This window comes from Perna viridis, chromosome 7, assembly GCF_037379345.1.
Source record: "Perna viridis isolate PV_CMFRI_1.1 ecotype Kerala chromosome 7, ASM3737934v1, whole genome shotgun sequence".
NCBI lineage: Eukaryota > Metazoa > Mollusca > Bivalvia > Mytilida > Mytilidae > Perna > Perna viridis.
In genome coordinates this window covers 21,161,721-21,182,914 of record NC_142451.1, presented here as the reverse complement: position 1 = coordinate 21,182,914, position 21,194 = coordinate 21,161,721, and the positions used below count along the sequence as shown (strand labels likewise).

The 21,194-nt window shown below is 31.5% G+C and overlaps 1 protein-coding gene and 1 long non-coding RNA gene across 2 annotated transcripts in view; one reads left to right on the top strand and one right to left on the bottom strand.

Annotated features, from left to right (window-relative positions):
* The window catches only part of LOC148611766 (uncharacterized), a 36,499-nt gene extending 15,902 nt beyond the window's left edge, over positions 1-20,597 (bottom strand). Inside the window, exons 1-12 of the mRNA XM_088592632.1 lie at positions 20,426-20,597; positions 19,703-19,951; positions 18,158-18,368; positions 17,472-17,632; positions 15,075-15,236; positions 14,481-14,600; positions 12,140-12,265; positions 5,425-5,553; positions 3,788-3,910; positions 3,063-3,317; positions 2,295-2,414; positions 251-391 (exon numbers count right to left, since the gene is read on the bottom strand). Of these exons, the coding sequence (XP_088448758.1) occupies positions 251-391; positions 2,295-2,414; positions 3,063-3,317; positions 3,788-3,910; positions 5,425-5,553; positions 12,140-12,265; positions 14,481-14,600; positions 15,075-15,236; positions 17,472-17,632; positions 18,158-18,368; positions 19,703-19,951; positions 20,426-20,597 (1,969 nt within the window). The remainder of the gene's footprint in view (positions 1-250; positions 392-2,294; positions 2,415-3,062; positions 3,318-3,787; positions 3,911-5,424; positions 5,554-12,139; positions 12,266-14,480; positions 14,601-15,074; positions 15,237-17,471; positions 17,633-18,157; positions 18,369-19,702; positions 19,952-20,425) is intronic.
* Positions 12,517-20,586, top strand: LOC148611767 (uncharacterized). The gene is made up of 4 exons (XR_015924193.1): positions 12,517-12,626; positions 18,170-18,352; positions 19,082-19,206; positions 20,456-20,586. It is a non-coding gene; the product is annotated as an uncharacterized LOC148611767 (long non-coding RNA).
* Positions 20,598-21,194: the final 597 nt, after the last annotated feature.

Genomic DNA, 21,194 nt, shown 5'->3' with positions numbered 1-21,194 from the left:
ATTGAACTGAACAGGTGTTCCTTTTAGTTAAATACTGTAAAATTTTGATATGTAAAGTTTGTCAAATTCATACAATGTAACTACTTTCTGGAAAACTAAATTAATCTGGACTTATAGTTAATAAATTGGGTCATATTGTGCATCATTAAGCCTTAAGAACTGATTTGCCCAAATTTTCCCCATAAATAAGTCTTTAACACACAATGAAGCCAGATGTAATTTTTCAATGAAGCATTTTTTGAGTACTTACCATTTTGATTTTGTACTTTAGAGCATGTTTGTCTGTCAGCATTGAGCTGAAATCCTATATTACAAAGACAATTGAAGCTGCCCACCACATTAACACATGAATGTTGACAGTCATCTGTCTTTAAGAAGCATTCATCAATATCTGAAATCAAATCACACCCATGTACAAAAATACCATCTGACAAACTAATTACAACTTTAATGTATGTGAAAGTTTGTCACGTTCTCCTCTGTAAAATTGGATCTGAAGATTCACAAAATCCTATTTTACCTTTTACCCATATATAGAATAGCAATAGGGTTCCAGCTTTATCTATTACTTCTTTTTAGTACCAATTAATTCTAAATTTTGTTAAAGCTTTTATAGCAGTTCATCTATAATTAATGGTTATCCATGTTTTCTCCATATGTATCAATTATATAACTAGTGAATGAAGAACTAAAAACAAAGAGACAAATCGAATCAGTCCATCAAAGCTCCTGAATAGAATCTGAAAAAAAATATTCTGAGTAAACTTCAAACCTTAATTGCTTTTGCACCAGAAAAAAATCTCATTTTCGCCAATAACCATATTTCATTTGCAACTATCATGAACTATTTCATTGCACTATTTAATGGTGAATTTACTTTAATATAGAACTACTTATAATTATTTTACTTGTATTATTGTTTGCAAGCAATATCTTTTACCCGTACTAAACACACATTTCTAACTCTAATGTATAGTTATTGCGATTCTGTTTCTGAATGTCCAAACCATGATGGTGTTCATTCAGAGTTTTAACAACAGTCATGCCAACTACATCTGTTGTTATTCTGGTTTTGCAAGTTTAACATACCTTTACAACAAACAATTTTTCAAAACAACAAACATTTTATTCCCAAGGCTGTCAAATATTATACATTAATTTTCTCTGTCTTATATTGAATCATGTCCATCTCGACATGTCAAAGCTTTCAATACGTATACAACTTTTACACCAAAATCTTACAGTTTTGTTTTAGTACAAATCATCAAAACAACTACTTCAAACTTTTTTTATCTGCCTTTATCTAGTAATTATCTGGAAATGACAAACATAATTAGTCTTTGGAACAAATGAAATACAACCTTGTGGCACAAATAAAATAAGAGATAATTTAAAAAATTGCCTTCTGACCTTTCTACCAAACTGAAGTCAATGCCCTTAAACTCCTTCTCATAGGTAACAACCTACAATATTGACATAAAATTTTCTCCCTTTCATTTCTGACCTCCCTCCCAAGTCGACACCATAAAATTGCTATTAAATTTCCCCATACAGGTATACAGGAAACTCTTTATACCTTGACACATGAGCTACCTTTCTTTTATAACTTACCTGTACAATTGACACCATCATCCCTAAATCTCTCCATACATGTACACAGGTAACTCCCTATCCTTGATACAAGAGCTACCTTTCTTTTATTACTTACCTGTACAATTGAAATCATCGTCCCTAAATCTCTCCATACAGGTACACAGGAAACTCTTTATACCTTGACACATAAGCTACCTTTCTTTTATAACTTACTTGTACAATTGACACCATCATCCTTAAATCTCTCCATACATGTACACAGGTAACTCCCTATACTTCGATACAAGAGCTACCTTTCTTTTATTACTTACCTGTACAATTGAAATCATCGTCCCTAAATCTCTCCATACAGGTACACTGGTAACTTCCTATACCTTGACACAAGAGTTACTTATCTTTTTATTACTTACCTGTACAATTGACACCATCATTCCTAAATCTCTCCATACAGGTACACAGGAAACTCTTTATACCTTGACACATGAGCTACCTTTCTTTTATAACTTACCTGTACAATTGACACCATCATCCCTAAATCTCTCCATACATGTACACATGTAACTCTCCATACCTTGATACAAGAGCTACCTTTCTTTTTATTACCTGTACAATTGAAATCATCGTCCCTAAATCTCTCCATACAGGTACACAGGTAACTTCCTATACCTTGACACAAGAGTTACCTTTCTTTTATAACTTACCTGTACAATTGACACCATCTCCATTAAATCCCTCCTTACAGGTACACAGGTAACTCCCTACAGTGTTGACACACTGAGCACTGTTACAGTTGAACTGACCAATTGTACACTCATTGATATCTATAAATAGAATTCATCAATAACTCAAAATTGAGAAAGCAGAAAGATAATCTTATTTATACTGCAACCGTTAAATTTGAGCAGTCAAAATGCATTGACCATATATTTAAATACAAATGATATACTGTCACTGACTTGCGCAGCCTCGCATTTTCCCATGGTTTAAAGCCTCATCCATATATCAATTTTATATCATGTCAGTGCACTGTTATTGTCTATATACAAAACTATATATATCTAAGTTTACTCTATAAATATGATTGAACATGTGTAAAAAAAGTGCATATGAAAACAAGATTTTCTTTCTGTGGGAGACTAAGCTGGTTTAAAACAGCAATCATCAAACTTATGACTAAAAACTCCAATGATCACATTGATGCATTGATACAATTACGAGTCTTCCAAAAATCACATTGTGAAAAATGCAACTTGGTTAAATTTGCAATAATTGAACCTATATTATAGATTTTTGTACCCTTACCTAAGCTATAAGGAAGATTTTTTTTCCAAAAATTCAGCCCTAAAATAACAAATAGTAGTAAGTATGTACACAATATTTTCTGTATAAAACATGTTCCAGATGAGGAAAATTGAAATGGTTGTGATATTTAATCTATATAGGAAATCCACTTAACATATAGTGTATACCTATACATGTTCCATCAGCTGCCCTTTCATAACCCTCTTTACAGACACACTCGTAAGATCCAAAAGAATTTTCACAATCCTCAAGAGTTCCACATATACCCTCCTGAGCACACTCATTGATATCCTCAGTACACAAGGTACCAGTCCATCCTGAGGAACAGATACAACCTTTGACCCTATCACACTTAGTTGTATATGGGGAGCATGCACTGCACTTCATCCTGCAATCATCACCATAGTGACTGGAATCACATTCTAAAAGATAAAAAATATAACCTCTTAATAATTTCCTGCAAGAATCATAGAGATATTAAGACATTTTTGCAATTTCAAGATTAGATATAATAGTTAACTTCAGGGAATAGAGTTGTCTTTCCTTGAATAAATGACCACCACTTGATGAAATGTCTTAGATAGTTTACTGGACAATTGACGAAGAAATTTAAACTTTCTGTCCAACTAATCAGATTAAAATACCTATGGAATAATCGAAATTTTAGATCTTCTTGTCAATTATCCAGTTAATTACCTAAAGTAAATGAATTAATAATGAATTGATTAATATTGATAATCTTCTGGAAATGGCCTTTTGCGAGTTGAGAAGACCTGTGTAAGACGAGGTCAAGTCAGCACATCTTAGTTACCAAACAGACCAAGTTCTTGTCATACCAACTTATATGTTATTTCTGGAAAAAGCAAAATAATTAATTTTAAAAAAACACAACCTGCACAAGATGTTCGGTCTGGTAGTATCTTGAATCCTTTATAACATTCACATTTGTAGCCTCCTGCTGTGTTCGTACACTTCTGAGGACAGAATGCCTTACTGGTTGAGCATTCATTGATATCTGTTCAAGAAAAAATATAATCCTGATTCCAGTAATTAAAAACCAACCTGAGCCTTCTAAACAATATTCATGCTGATTACATAATTTACTTTTTAAAAATGAATGTAATCATCATCCAGTCTCAAGGATGTATTTATTTAACCAGCATAATCAACATTTTGAGATAATAAGAAAGTCATTTGTTTTCCAAAGTTAGTACTGAACAATAAAAAATATTTATTTAACTAGAGGCTCAAGAGAGCCTGAATCGCTCACCTGGTTAACCACTTGCTTATTTGAAAAACTTGAGGAATGAGACAGGCTAAGTTAAAATCAACTAAATTGTCAAATGCAAGAAATGCTTTTCATAGCGTTTTCATGACCTGAACCAGAATTTTGCTAAAGGCGACAATTTTTGAATCTTTTTTCAAAAACCTGTCTTATGACCCCATTTTTAGTGTAGGCAGCCATATCTATTTACGGATTTAAAACCACAAACGTCATTTTGAGCACAATACACTAAAGAACTATTATGCTTATTTTCATTCAATGATCTTAAATGGTTTTAGAGATGATTTTCAAAGTTGTACATGTGGAAAAAAAAAACTGTTTTAGGGGTCGTAACTCCTACATTAGTCAATGAATGGTTTTGAAAATTTCGGCGTAGGTCCTTCTCATGATGCTATACAATTATACCCAATGCCAGAAATTTGGTAAATGCAACGGTTTTTGAGTTATTTGCAAAAAACTGCCATATGACCCCTATATTCTATTTTTAGTAACGGAGGCAATGTTTTTTTCACGAATCAACAATCCCAACGGTCATTTTGTGTGGGATACCCTAAGGAATAAAAATGCCAACTTTCATTGAGTTCTGTGCAATGGATCTTGAGAAGAAGATTTTCAAAGTTGCACATACGAAAAATGCAAAAAAAAACTGTTTCAGGGGCCACAACTCCTACATCAGTTGACCAATTGTTTTGAAAATTTTAGCATAGGTCCATTTTATGATGCTGAACAATTTTACCACAGCCAGAAATTTGCTAAAGCAACGGTTTTTGAGTTATTTGCAAAAAACTGCAATCTGACTCCTATGTTCTATTTTTAGTAACAGCAGCCATGTTTTTTCATGCATCAAAAATCCCAATGTTCATTTTGTGCAGAACACCCTAAGGAACAATCATGCCAAGTTTAAAACCTGTCAGTCCATTAGTTTCAGAGAAGATTTTTTAAAATCTGTCCACGATGATGACGACGACGGACGCCAAGTGATGGCATAAGCTCACTTGGCCTTTGGCCAGGTGAGCTAAAAACTGAACAATGGTCACTTCTTTTACAGCAGAAGTTACATGTTTAAGTTCGTTTGTCACTGTTTCAATTTCTGCCTCACCTGTACGAGTTTTTAAGTCACTATTAAGTGTGTAACTTACCTGTACAAGTCTTATAAGTGACTTATCTGTACAAGTCTTTTCCCCACTGCGGAGTTTGTGACTTACCTGTACAAGTTTTCTGTCACAGTTGAGTTTGTGACTTACCTGTACATGTTCTACCATCACTGTTGAGATTATAACCAGTCTTACAAAAACATTTTGCAGCATTATTTTCCACTGAACATCCAAACTCACAGTTGGTTGCATTACACAGGGTTGTATTGTATGTTGGATCTGTTGATACAAATAATAGAATATAAATCAATCAGGTTCTTATCAAAAATGAAACAAAATTAAAGTAACTTAAAAATAGTAAATCTGGAAATTGCGTACTCAAAGTAGACAGTCTTTAGAATAAAACATTTATGCAAATCATTGGATTAACTGTTCAGAATTTACTTATTTCAACTTAATTTAACTTAATACTTCATCAAAGTCCCATCACTATCTAACAGACTTCGAAGACATGATGATATACTCCACAATCTGTTGCCAAGGATTGAAGCAATTATTTCATCAAAAAAATAGAAATGTTTAAAACAAAAAAAATATTTGCAGTTATTTTTTTTTTTAAATATTTTCACTGGTACAGAAATAACAAAAATTTCAACAATATCTTTTTTCATCTAAGGAAAGTATTAGAATGATACTGAATAAGTTACTATCTTTATTGTTGATGATATGAATCAAAAGGAGAGTTTCAACTTGGACACTTAGCTAGGGTTCACAAAAACAAATGTTTTAAAGATACCATGCACTTACTTATTTGTCAACAAACCTGATTTTGCAAAGGTGGAAATAAGCAAAATTAGAAGTAGATATATTTGTTAAATAACACTATAATAATAAAGTTGAAAATGATAGCACTTTCCGTTACACCCTTCATTTTGTTCATTATACAGCTAAGATAATGTTGCTTTCAGGATATAATTTGACAGTCTTTGTGGTTATGAACCACAAACATCCCCCAAAATCTTTTGTCACGCAGTGTTAACCAATCAAACACACAATATAAGAGATGCTGATGATCAGCTGACTGTTACTTTACTTGGTGTAATTGCCGCTTTTGTGCTAAGAATATATACTCAATACTTTGACCAACTAAGGGATTTTTTTACGTCCTTGGCTATTATTGTTCATGAAAATCATGTATATACTTTAGTATGCGAAATGCTTTTATATAATTTGCAACTTTTTTTAATATGGATAAAATGTTGCTCCTTTAAAAACTTAAGTTTTTATGCTTATATATATATATCATTATATATATTAGTATTTTATCTTCTAATATTTCGTGTGATGTACGATTTAAAGACAGATACTAGATTTGTTAAAAAATCAATCTAACTAAAGTCCTTCGGACACCTGCATATTAGAATATTCCAATTTTACATGTTCAGTTGATGAGTGTAGTTTCTGCGGATCAATAAAGATGAGTCTAAAATAATTCTAATAGGGGTGTTTATCATTTATTACAATCAAATTGATGGTTGTGTCTAGCTTTTTGAATGTTTGTAATATTTTATTTCTTACAGTGCAAGAACTTTGTACCGTCTAAAATACAATTTTTTATAAAGGTCATTAGTTTTCATACATTATATGGACCGGATGTGAAGGAAATGTACATGTGATCTCCATATTGTTTTGTGAAAACATGCAGATCTTTACTTTGTCTGCCACTCTTTAGTAAGTCATAAGTTATTCTGTGCTGTCTTACGTACAATGCAGTGATCTCCATAGTTTTTAAATAGCACAGTGCAAACTGGCTTAGCACAGCTCCTTAGGCCTTCCTCCAAAATTATAGCACAGTGCCCATAATGCATTCTAACTAAAATTAATTACTGATAGCACTGTGCTAAGAAACATTGTGGTTCCAATTACAGCGCTATAATGGCCTTAGGAAAACACTGCAATGTAGTGCCTATTCTCTGTAATTTATGATCCATTGCATTGTGCGGGAGTTGCACCCCTTTAATCTAAGAACAGGGGAAAGTGTATACTTTTGGCCCCAAATAGAAATGTTTTTTTTCTTTTGTTCTGAGATTCAATTATTGGTGGGAAAAAAGACATGGAAATGCCCGGTGTCCCTGTGTCCGTCCGTCCCCGTTTTATGCATTCTTTTATGTAATGCTCCTATCAAGTAAGTTTGTTTTTGCTATAAAGCCTTGTTATGAAAAGATACAGATTAAGGTCGACTTTGGTTACAGTTGATTGATTTTTATCGAAGTTATGGCCCTTGGACTTAGAAAATTTCAGTGAATTTGCATTGTACTTTTTTTGTAATGCTTTTACCAATTGATTTTATATTTTGTATGTAGTCTAACTATAAGAAGTTTGACTCAGGTTATGGTTGAATGATTTTTACATAAATTACAGCCTATGGACTTACAAAATCTCAGTGAATTTACAGTTATCCAAACTTTTTTTGTAATGCTTTTACCAATTTATTTGACCTTTTGAATGAAGTCTTACTATGAGAAGTTACAGATTAACTTTGACTAATTATGGTTGAATGCTTTTTACAGAAGTTACGGATCTTGCACTTATAAAATTTCTATGAATTTAAAGTTTTCTACATCTTTTTTTTCGTGGGGATATTGGAACGCTGTTCTTATATTAATATATGCCATGCATGTTCACACAGTGTATAAATTTACTGAATTTTATTTGCAGTTAGTTCAAGCCATTGTGAAACCACTTTTATTATTTTATTATCAAAACATTTACAGACAAGAGTTATACAAAGGTATGTTACTTATTGTAAGAACTATTTAAGATTATTGGTCAATGGAGATGCATTGTAAGGAAGTTCATTTTTACACTGTTAATTGCTTAAAAAAATGCATAAAATTATTGAATTTTACTGTAATATTACAATTTCCACAGTTCAAGGTATTATGTGATACACTCCACAAAGTTGCATGTCTGTCTGTCTGTCCATCCCTTTGACTGTTGTTATAAGAATACTTCTTCAAACCTAAAACAATAAAATGCTTGTCTGTCTCTGCATACCCTAAGGGCTTTCAGATAAAAACTTAAGAATTTAGTAGGGTTTTTTTTTCTTACTTAGTAGTAGAATTGCTTTTTATCAAATATTGATCAAGTTTGCATTTAAGAGAGATCCGATTATTTACACTGAAAACCATTATTACCCCTAACAATTTTTTTCTATGAACTTTGAATATAAAAGAATAATTATGAAGGATATTGTGGAGTCTAGACACAACATAGCAGGGTATTCTTTAATTTCCATTTAGATTCCCATTTTCAGTTTCTTTAGAAGTAATTCCAAATATGCATTGGCTATCACATAACTGTCTAAATTACATTTTACATATAGGTCAACAGTTTTCGTGCGTTATTTAGACAGGATATGAAGGAAAGTGTAACTTAGTCTACAAATTTTTTGCTATCCATTTTTGAATGTCATGCTACAATTTTTACACTCTAAAAAAGCAAAATTTAGGAGTACGTGTATACAGCAATCACAATTTCAATCCATTTAATTTTACCCCTGTGTTTTTGTAAGCATTTAATTCATCTGACCAGTTCCATTCCAGCTGAAACTGGGATTGTTTACCATACAACCACAATCAAAATAAATAGCTGTGTTCAATTAGTGTGGTATTACAATATGTTCCCCAATTAGTGTGGTATTACAATATGTTCCCCAATTAGTGTGGTGTTACAATATGTTCCCCAATTAGTGTGGTATTACAATATGTTCCCCAATTAGTGTGGTGTTACAATATGTTCCCCAATTAGTGTGGTGTTACAATATGTTCCCCAATTAGTGTGGTGTTACAATATGTTCCCCAATTAGTGTGGTGTTACAATATGTTCCCCAATTAGTGTGGTGTTACAATATGTTCCCCAATTAGTGTGGTATTACAATATGTTCCCCAATTAGTGTGGTATTACAATATGTTCCCCAATTAGTGTGGTATTACAATATGTTCCCCAATTGTTCAACGTATTATATTTTCTGATGTTTAAAGCTGCACCATGCAAAACATTTTATTTTTTATCATTCAGTTTAACTGTGTTGTGAAGCATTTTTGTAAATGCAGGAAAAAGTTGTGCGACTCCTTTTTTTGTTGTCATTAAAACATGCAATGTTCAATGTAGTTATGCATATTCCAGGATTTGCAGGCCAAAAAAAATTTTGTTTTGTTTTGAGAGTCAACTATTGGTGGAAAATGTATTGGAAATTCCAACTCCATAGAGTAAGATCTAGAGAATATTCAAAACATTTATACAAATGTATGACTTGCATGTTGATACTAACAGTATATGAATGAATTGAATTTATTTGTAGGTAGTTCAAGCCATTGTGAAACCACTTTTATTATTTTTGTACAGGACATTTACTGAAAAGAGTTGAACAAAGGTATGTTCCTTATTACAAAAGAGCTATTTAAGTAATATGGATGTGCACTGTAAGGAAGTACACTATAATAATCTTATTCGATTAAAATTACTCAAATTTCTTAATTTTTACAGTTTACACAGTTCAAGTCAATTGATGTTTATGTATGTGTTTTGAATTAGGGAGATATATGTTAATTCTTTTTTTCCTTTGTTTTGTTTTTGTTTTTGTTTGGTTTTTTTTTAATGGAAGGAATTAATTTAGAGCTAGTTTACCAAATATTCATCATACTTTTTATATCCCCACACATGCTGTAGAGTTATGATGTGATACCTTCCAAAATGTTAATGTCCGAGGAAGACTTTAAAGTATATTGTAGGATCATTTTCAAACTTTATATGGACTAAGTTAGAATTTCAGTTTGATTGACATTTACACATAAGGTACCAGTATCACATTGCATATTCATGAGCGGGTGTACATGTATTGTATTATAGTGTGTTTCTTTCTGCCTCTTTACCAACCAATCTTTTGTCAAAAGATATGAACAATGACTTATAAAATAAAGCAAACATCATTTCTATATGATGACAAACTTTTTGTTAAGAAAATTTAATATTATAACATAAAAATGTTCCAATGAAAAGGTTGGTTTAAGGAGTGCAAAACGAAAGTGAAAGTAGAGAAAGTTGCTATTTATAGTTCAAGACTATTTTTCTGTTCGATCTTCGTGGACATTCTACTTTTTTAGTGGGAATTTTTTTAACATGTCCTCACTTCTCAGAAAAGCTACATAAGTGAAAGCTTTATTGAATCAATTCTCATATTTTTTTAAATCCTAAAAATATGCACTTCACTATAGAAGTCTATGGGAATATCAATGTGATACTGAGACCACAAGTTACAGCCATTAAATTAACCATAATTATGATGAATTGGAGTTATCTTTCTTTGAATATTTTGGAGAAAGCATCTTAATTACCAAAGTGTTTTCATCGATTTCTTACTTCTGCTTTAACTTCGGGGGAAAGGAGTGGGGGTTTAAGTACTGAAGTTATGAATTTGTAGTTAATTAATTCATATTTATTTTTCTTATAAGTAAATACAAATGTGCAATGACAATCTAAGTAAGTATATGTAGGTCAATAGTTTAAATGCATTATTCATTTCGTTATATATCTATATATCAAAAGATATTTCACCCTGTAATGATATTTTTTCTTTATTTTCTAGTGTCTGAAGATCCTGTATTGATGACATGGAAGGAATAGTGCTACTTTAAAATAATAAATAAAGGCATAAATAACCTTAACTTAAAACTATGTTTCTTTGTCTTCTTCCCTAATGATAAAATGTCCAATAAATATAGCAACTCATTAATTTAAGTAGCACTCCAGCTAAGAATCATGCAAAATGTGATACATGGATGGAAAGCCTACATATTTTTTATTTTTGATATTTTTCTTAAAATGCTTTAGTAAACAGAAATTAACGTTTGGTTTTTCTTATTACCCATGCTCATAGGAAATAAAAATTATATAGAATGCACTGTAGATTTCAAAATTAAGGGAGATAACTCTGTAAATGGCATTCAAATACAATAGAATCTACTGGATTTTCAATGTTGATTATCTCCTAAGACAGATTGGAATGATTAATTACACATTTCATAATATACACCCATAAAACAACTTAATTACAATAATAAAAATATGTAGCCTTTTTTGGTGTGTATCACATTTTTCAGACTTTGCATGATTCTTACAAAGACAGCTACTTAAAGTTTTCACAAGCATTGTTAAATGTATATATCTTCTTTTTGAAGTTATGGAGTTCACCCTTAATTATAGACCATTTGATTTCTATAATGAATTAAGCTCTTAAAAAGTTTAAAACGTTTTAAACTTCCCATTCACAGAGAACCAATCAAAACAATATCTTCCATCAAAAAAGAATCATAAAATAGCTAATTTACACGTATAAAAATCCCTGACTCAACTAAAAACTGATCATAGACCATGAGAATCAGTATCGTAAATTCTTTACAAAAACAGGTATTGCTCTTGGGGATTCTAGTCCAAATAACTTTTCCATCTATACATAACGTTGTCCTACTGTCATCGTTAATTCTTAATTCTTATCACTCCAGATAACGAAAAAAAAATAATGGAACTCGTTGAAATTGTTCCAAGGTGCCATACTACAATAGAAAGACTGGGATTAATTTTAAAAATAGCCACGCTGCTTTCATGACGATCTCCTGCAATACCAGTCTGTCTCTGCACTTCCCCTCAGGCAATACCAGTCTGTGTCCACACTTGCCCCTCAGGCAATACTAGTCGGTGTCCACACTTGTAAACTTAATAAAAGAAAAGAAGCAGTAAAACCTGGATTTGAAAAGCAATTCTCACTTAAGAGCAGAAGAAAATCACGTCTGTATTTATAACATACCATTAGAGCATGTGATTCCATCACCATTGAGTATGTAACCATCCCTACAAGCACAGCTATACGATCCCATTGTATTGTTACAGATCTGTTCACAGTTGCTTGTACTTTCTACACACTCATCAACATCTGTATAAATGTATATTGAAAATGTGTTAAGGTGGTGATATTAATTGGATGATAATACAAATAAAAATGATAGTTTAAATACAAGATAATTTAGAAAAAAATTCAATTAATTATGTGAAAAAAGCGCATAACTCATAAATGATTATTATATATAATATCGTTTGTTGTTGACATACATGTAGTACAAAATTGTTATCACAATTTATCAACTCAACCAAATGATAATTTGCTGTTATCACGTATCATGCTATTTTTGACCAATTAGGACAACAAAAATATCAGCATTTTTCTTATACAATGTTTAGCTCAAACTTTACACTGGATATTTATCAAGGAAAACATGGACACATAATTTCTTTCAGTAAGTATCATTTTAAAAGTCTCATATTTCTATCTGATTTTGTAGGGTTCCTACGATATGGCATATACCTATTTAAGGACGTAGACCTAGGGTAAGGAACACAAATCTTACAAATCATTGGAATGTTTGTATTCAGCATTTTACATCAATCCCATGAAAGCATCAATTTAATTTGGACTGATTTCATACTGTTTCAAACAAAAGTTTGATAGGCTTTCATGAAATTGATTATGGTACAAACATATCATTGATTTCTAGAGTTATATCCCCTACCCTAGGTCTAACTCCTTAAAGCCTCTGTCAAAATATCAAGTAGCTGTAATAAGTAGTTGCACAAAAAACTTGTTTAGATGGATGAACAGAGGGAAGGACACACATGAGGAATCCTTCTACCTTCAATGTAAGGATATCAAAATGTCCAGAAAGACTTAATACTGAATGACATAAATTTGAACAGAAAACAACCTAACAATAACCTTGTGTTGAATATTAAGAAAGAAAAAAAAATAACGACAAAGCTTTTTATTATGTCTTTGTAGAATTTGCTTTCTTCAGATATTGATTCCTCAAGTTTTGTAGAAATGCACTAGGAAAGAATGGAGGGAAAATGTTCCCATACTTTTTTCCTAAATAAACCATACAAAAAATATCTATGTCACTGATTCTTCATGATGAATTAAAATAGCTTTTCAGGTGTTTTCTGATGTGTTGAATATACTTAAAACAAACAATTGGGAAAAAATAATATGCAACCCATTGCCTAATTCTTACAGAATGGTACTAAAATATATATTTGGAACCTTAATTAACCAAACATCAGTCTAAGCTGAACCAATATCAAAGTCCATAAGGGGATCAGTTTAGACAAGTTTTTATGTGTACATATTTCGGTATTACCGTATTTTGGTGTGTATTATGTGCACATTTTTACATAAAAATTATTTCCAGAAGAAGGGGGTGTATTGATACATAAGAACTGGCCACGAAATTAAAGATTTTGGTAAGTGAAATGACATTGCGTAATGTAAATAAACCGACCGGAAGTGAAATGTTACTGACAGAAATTTTATCTAATCATCAAATACATCTTTAAGTATTAAATTTTTAGTGATATTTTCTTCAAATCATGTTCAAATAACTTAATAACATGTTTCATGCAAAGGTTGTACAATATTTTCTTCTTATAAAGCCTGGTTAGAAATTAATTTGAAACAACTAAAAACCAAAAAGTAACTAATTCCTTTTTTATCAAACCCTCCTTATTAAATGCTTTTACAGCTGAAAATGATTATTCTGATACTTATTCTGATTGTTTCTTACAATTTTCTTTCTTAAAAGTATGTTAAATGAAAAATTGTGAAATTTGAGTTACAACCAAAACCAGAAATGTTTGATTTTCCTGACTTTCAATTCATACATCCAAAGTCAATTTTATCATCCTTCGAAATTATAATTATCCAATTCATGTAGCTACTGATGTTTACTTCTTGTTTAAGTCTGCATGTAAGTTTCTTTCCTTCATATTTTCATAGGAAATACTGAATCAAGGTAAATAAATTGACCAATCAAGTGCAAAATATCAATTTTTTTGTCTGACAAAATTTTACTGCAACCTAAGTCTAAAAAACTTTTTTTCATACGTTTAGACCTTCAAAATTGCACTGCGCTCAATACATAAATGCGCACTATACACACAAAAATATGGTACTTATCACAGGGCATTCAACAAAAGTGAAAAAAAGAAAACAAATATTTTTGTGGTACGGTACTAATTTTTGTTTCCCATGAAAAATACTCAAATAAGTGCAAGACAAAAATCCAATGCAGACCGTATGGTATAAAGGGTAGCATTACCTTCACATTTTCCATTCCTCAGTCTGTATCCATTCATACAGGAACACACATAACTTCCATAAATGTTGGTACACTGCTGTTCACATACTGGATGGGTAGTGTTTGTACACTCATTTAAATCTAGAAAAACATTGAATTTACTTGTTTCAATTCCATACTGCTAATGACATAACAAAATTGTCACAGTCTTTTAAATCCATGTCCTTGTCAACTACATGTACAATGTGTAGATAAAAGTCATACATTTCCTAAGTTTTATATCAGCTAGGAATATGATTCTCTTCATTATGAATATAGGGAGTTTACATTGGTGGCAGACTTGATAAGAGATTATTTACATTTTGATCCTTTAAAAATAAATATAATGGATCTTTGAATATTCAAGTACAAATGTCATGAAATACCAATATCAAATATATAGGTACTTGCAGTTTTTTAACCATGTTAAGTGATGGTTAAATGATATTCTTAAAATCAGAAAATCACAAAAAAATTTATATGTATACAAACTTAACTTGATCACTGAAAGCTCTATACAAAATTTACATTAAGTATCATTTATTTCCCATAATTCAATATCTACATTAGACCTACCTTGACATTTGCCATCAATCAACTCGAAACCTGATGGACAATTGGAACAGCTGTACAAGACTTTATCAGCCTCTTGCTGGGCAGGAGTTTTATCAATACACTTAGTAAGCTCTGGACATGCATCATTAATACAACCATCAATGTCCTTATCACAATTGATACCTGCATAAAAAATCAGGTGATTTTACTATAATGTCCACTGGCAGACATTTTCATGCATTTATGGGCAAAACATCAAATTCTATCAGTATTATTGACTACTTAGACACTTCAAGTCGGTTTTGTTTTTCTTTTTACTTGAGTATGAAAGCAACATACAGAAGGGAAACTCCTCAACTTACTATATAAAAAGTAATGGTAGTTATTGAGATAAATTACCACAGTGAGCCTGATAGGGTACAATGTAAAGTTCAGTTCAGACATTTAAAATTGGTTTTTTTCTGTTCATCAGCAACGTTACGGTCAATTTGTTTAAGCTGTCTTAGAAATTGTCTTTATTTCCTAGTATCAATGAGTAGATTTAAATAGAAAATATCAGGCATTATGAACAATAAAAAACATTTAAGTAGCGATATATAACCTTATCATTATTCCATACCAAACATCATACGGAAATAGCAATGACCACCAATTAAGAATCAAAGCCCCGATGGCGTTGAACCTTGAAAGTCATGAGATATTTATTATAGGTATTTTAAAAACTATATAATCCACTGATGGTAATTTGTTCTTTCTGTATTTCCAAGAATATTAATTATTTACAACGGGATCAGCGCTTTCCCCACAACAAGTAATAGACATCCATGGCACACAATACTGATGATTTTCAATTAAAATTTCGTTTTCCATTTTTTTTTTAGTTTCATTTCATTTTCATTTTGTTTCTCAATTTGTAATCTTAACAACCTATTTTTACTTTTAAATGAACCAATCACATGGAATCCATACAAGGACATCAAAAGCATTGATAAAATATAGTTCAAACTTCTATATGTTTATTAATGTTTTCTTTGACAATCAATCATGTGAAATATAATTGTATACTGTAAAAACAAGAAATGTATTTATACAAAATAATCAATTTGATACATTTTAAACATCATCTGCCAGGTCTCTTTTGCTGTGGAAGTACTTTTAAGGCGGTTATCAACCAGAAGTTCTTTTGATTGACATCAGATGGTTTTAAAACTCAGAAGTCACATGACTTCAGAGTAAAAATGTTTAGACTGGCATAGTGAAAAACTGAATCCATGACCACTTAAATAATGTTTTTTCTGAGATTTTGAGTTACATCTTATATTAGTTCTAGAGTAGAGACATGACTAATAAATGTTGTTGTTTTTTTTTAGTTTAAATGTTTAATGAAATCAAAGCTTAAAAGACAGACAAAAAATCACAAGCCTTTTGCACGTACCTAATCAGAGCTTTCAGAAATTACAGGAAAAAAATGTTTTCAATTAATATATTTTCATATCTATAGTGAAATGAGGGGCAACACCAGATATGTTTGTCATATGTTCAGGACCACGATGAAGAAAATATGGGAAAAAAATTATAAGGACTAACTGATTAATGAATGAAATAAATATAAATAAAACCCAAATGGCAATAACACTGTGTTAGACTTTAAAAGTACCAGTCCATATAAAATTCAGACAGTGATTCATGCTGTAGAAAAACCCACAAAATGATGTGTTTTTTGTTTATGTATGCTATATTTTTATGTGAAAATAGTCCTTTCTGTATTAAGGTCTGTATTTTGTAGAAAAATACACTTTAACCTCCCACTAAAATCAACAAAATCAAACCAAATCAAGAAGGATAACTCTTGCCAATTGCTAATTTCACGTACAATCTATATGAATTTTATCTCAAAAGTACAACAGCTAAATGGAAAACTAAGACTGGTTTTGTGCTCTAAATCTGTTTCTGGACAAGAAATAAAAGTGAATTTGGTGGGTTTTTGACATACATGAATCACCTTCTGTCTGATTCTTATAAAGACTACTACTTAATATGTTAAAAAAGTATGGTATTTTTACAAATTTAGAAAACATATGTATGCATATGTTTGTACATGTATAAAAACATGTATTTCCATATATGTCCTAATATATTCCCAGAGATGCATACATGTACCTGTAAAGCCTCCCATGTTAGGGGGAGACTCCCACAAAATCATTGAACAATTTAGAATTTCCCATAGAAAAAAGTAAGATTTGTGGGAGGTTTTTGACTAAAATTACTTTAATTTCTGAGATAAATACTGATTGAATTTTCACATCAATATATGCTTTAACATCAAACTTTCCCACATGAAATAATGTCAATGGGGCAGAATTTTCCACATGAACAGTTTCAAAGGTTATGCATGTGTTAAGGTAAACCTCAACAAACCTGTCCATCCTACATCACATTTGCATGGTACAGTGTTGAACTTTGACGAACTAACCAAGGAATTAGCAAAATCACAAATACCATTTGTACAGCCTGGACATAAATATATAGCTACAGTCTCTGTTGAGGATATACCGTTCTGACTGTCTGTAGCATAATAACTGAAAAATAATTGCCATAAGTTAATAAAATGTAACAAGAGCAACAAATAGGTAGTTTCCCTACTTTTGCTTCGCATGATATTTCCAATATCGAGATCATATTGAGAAATACAATTTGACAGAAAGATTATGGCCTATGGATTTTAATAATATTATCTATATATCTTGTATACTGTTTTGACTTCAGATTTTATCAACTTCACCCAGTGTTAGTACTGCAAACAATTGCCCACAATAGAAATGTCATGTTGTAGTACCCAGTAAAACTTGATTTAACCCACCTTTTCAACTGGAAACGCCTGTAACAAAATGTGACCATTGCGGTTGTTTCAAACTTTCCAGTTTTTGCCTTGATTATTGTCATTTGTTATATTAACTTTCCTTTTTGACTATTTCGTTAGACAATTACCCAGAGTTTATCAGTTCAGTAACTTTTTTATTAACTAATATATAAACATAAGAAATGTTGTACAAAGAAACTGTGTCCATATATTATGCTAAACTATCATTTTTAACCAACTCTACCTTATATTGTAGTCTGTATTGTACTCTTGAGGGGTCCATGTGGTTGTTATAGAAGCATTCTGTCTGTTAGTTATTTTGCCAGTGATGCTACCACCAAAAATTACAGTAACATTTTCATCATCCACGTCCTGAGCCTCAGCCACTAAACTAACAGATTCATTAACAGTAGCATTGATTCTCAGTGTTCCTGTTACAGTAGGTATCTTGTTCTCTGAAATGATAGATGTGAATGTTTCAATTATATTTGGGAACATTTAGAAAGTTTCAATATTATCTTTGCATTATTTTCATTTCAGTTAACATTTATATACAGTCACTATGCATAAGAAATTTCCATTTAGTATTTTCATCCCATGCATATATGTTTGAAATCAATGGTAAAGGAAAACTATTGACCAAACTCTACGACAAATGTGATGACTTTTCATTAAAAATTGTCAACTTTCCTTTCATCTGCGGCAACATCCCTTCAGCGCCTGCGTGTGTTCATATAACAACTCATACATTACGCAAGAGCCTGCCGAAACTATGCAGACTTTTTGTATTGCCCTAGAATTCTTACAAATAGGCTTCTAGAACAGGGTTACCTTGCTACAACATTGAAGTCATCACTACAGAAGTTTTATGGTCATCATCATAAAATCGTGGATCACTACGGTGTATACAACTGCCCCATGAAAAATGATTTGTTTAACGTGTCATAGTTTTCCTTTCCTCTTTCTTCTACCCCAGACTGTTACTTTGTATGTATTATTTTAGTTACTTTATGCTCTTTGTTGTGTGTGTGTGTTTTCCATGTCTGGTGTTTGTCCCCGAATTACATTCTTTTAATTACCACTATAACCTTGCTTCCATTTATTACTCTTTGAATGATAAATTAAAACCTTCTCTCTGATATTGATGTCATTTTATTCTCTGTTCTAGCAAATTGGAGGTAACACCAACACAAAAGTATGTTAATAACAATGATCACTGAAGACTGTTCTGCTTTAAAGTGGGGATATAAAAATATTTCTAGATTCGAAATAGAAAAACAAATTAATGTACAGGTATTAAACAACTTCCTCAAGTTAAGACATAGACTAGCAACATTTATATTTTTTCCCAATTCACCAGAAATATATTTTTCAAAATATCCATGCATACTGAGTCCGTAATTCTGGCCTTTTTTACTACCTTGATAAAAAAAACTGTGCAAATATTTTGAGCTGAAAAAAAAAGCAGCAGAATTTGGCAAAATAGGACGTAAATTTACAAGCTCCTGCTCCTGCACAGGGTCTGACAGCTCTCTATGAAAATGCAAGAATCTTGCAGTAAAGAAAAAGTGAATAAAAAATCTTATTGTCAAATGAAGTTAGATTTGAATCAGGTGGAGAATTTCGGAACTTGTTTGCAATAGTTAGTAAGACAACAAAAGATTGACTGCCACTGCATGGAACTTGGTAAATATAAGAATCATAACGGAAAAATCTAGATTTGAAAAGGCAGAAGAATTCTGCTTTATAGCAGAAGTCTGACATTGCCTAAAAATCACATTTTCCTTACCAGCCTGAACTATTTCCAGCTGTGTTGATTCTTGTATAATTCTAGTATTATTAGCCACCTCTTCATCTTGTCCCAAAGCTATGTAATCAAATATACAGCCCTGGTTATCACCACAGATGGCTTGAGCCCCATTAAGGTCTGTTTGGCTGAAAGTGTCACCGAACACAGGAACAAATGTTGTATTCTGAAAACTCTCCCAAGAAAATCCAGGCTCATAGGTAAATACAGAAGAACTTTCATTAGTTCTCCCTAAAGATTAAAAAAGATCGATTTTTTAATGATTGGGTTAATGCATACCTATTTAATATGATCAAGGAATTGGAAAATGATTTATTAAAAGGAAAGATGTGGAAAAACAAATAATTGTAATGATAAAATCCAGATTTGGACAAGTGGAATAGTGCTTTAAAACTACAAAAGTCACATTTGTTAAAACATATCAAGATAAATCTTTTGTGACATTGTACAATTTCATTGTCTTACTCATAAAATAGATAATGAAAATATAATTGTTATCAAAATAGATAAATAACTTTAATCAGCAATGTCATAATCATTATTGTGTTTCTTTGTGCTTGTTATATGGACAGAGACTTTCCAGTACGACAACAAAGGCCCCAATTTACAAAATATCTGGCTGTAAGAACAAGGGAAAAATTTTAACTGCCGATAAACATTGAATTGGATCCCATAAATCAGACAAGCTTAGTGCTAAGTACATACAATGTTCTCCAAACTGAGTGTATATTTCAGATTCTGTTAAGTTTGAAGGTAGAGTTGTACCATTTGGAAGTTCAAAATCATCATCAGGATTGCCATTGACATTGCCAAGAAGGCCACTGAATCTGTAACTGTTCTTGAATCTGTTTTGCAGGATAATTTTGTTCTCCAGCATACCAACTTTGAGTGAAACTTGCAACGCTACACCTACAATGATTTAAAACTATCACATTATCAAACGTGTAAGTTAAGCATCATATCCTGAGGATGAAGAAAAATAATTACCATAAACCAAATTGTTTTTGAATTTCAGGAAATCAATTCCATTTTGCTGTCATTTATTTTCGCAACTAATAATATGCCTAAGACCTTTTCTATAATAAAGGGACTTATTCGTGGCAATTTATTTTCATAGAATTTTCTTACGAAATAAGTAAATATAAATTGCATGTAAAAACTAGCAACAGAAAAGCTATTATTCAATACTTTGATGAGTATTGATATCAAGATTGTAAAATGGCATTTTGAAAAAGCTCTTTTCATTAAAGATATGGTAAACAATCCAGCAGGCCTGTTTACACAGTACAGCTCATTTATTTATTTATCCTGCAAACGACGCATTTTCTGCTGATGTTGCCGTCCAATATTGTAAATCAATATTGGGCAGTTATTTTTAGAATTACCTGGAAAATACTTTTTGCCTTGGATTCGACTTGGAAACTGTAAACAATATGGCGGCCTCCGTGTAAATGTCGCTGAGAAAATCAGTCAT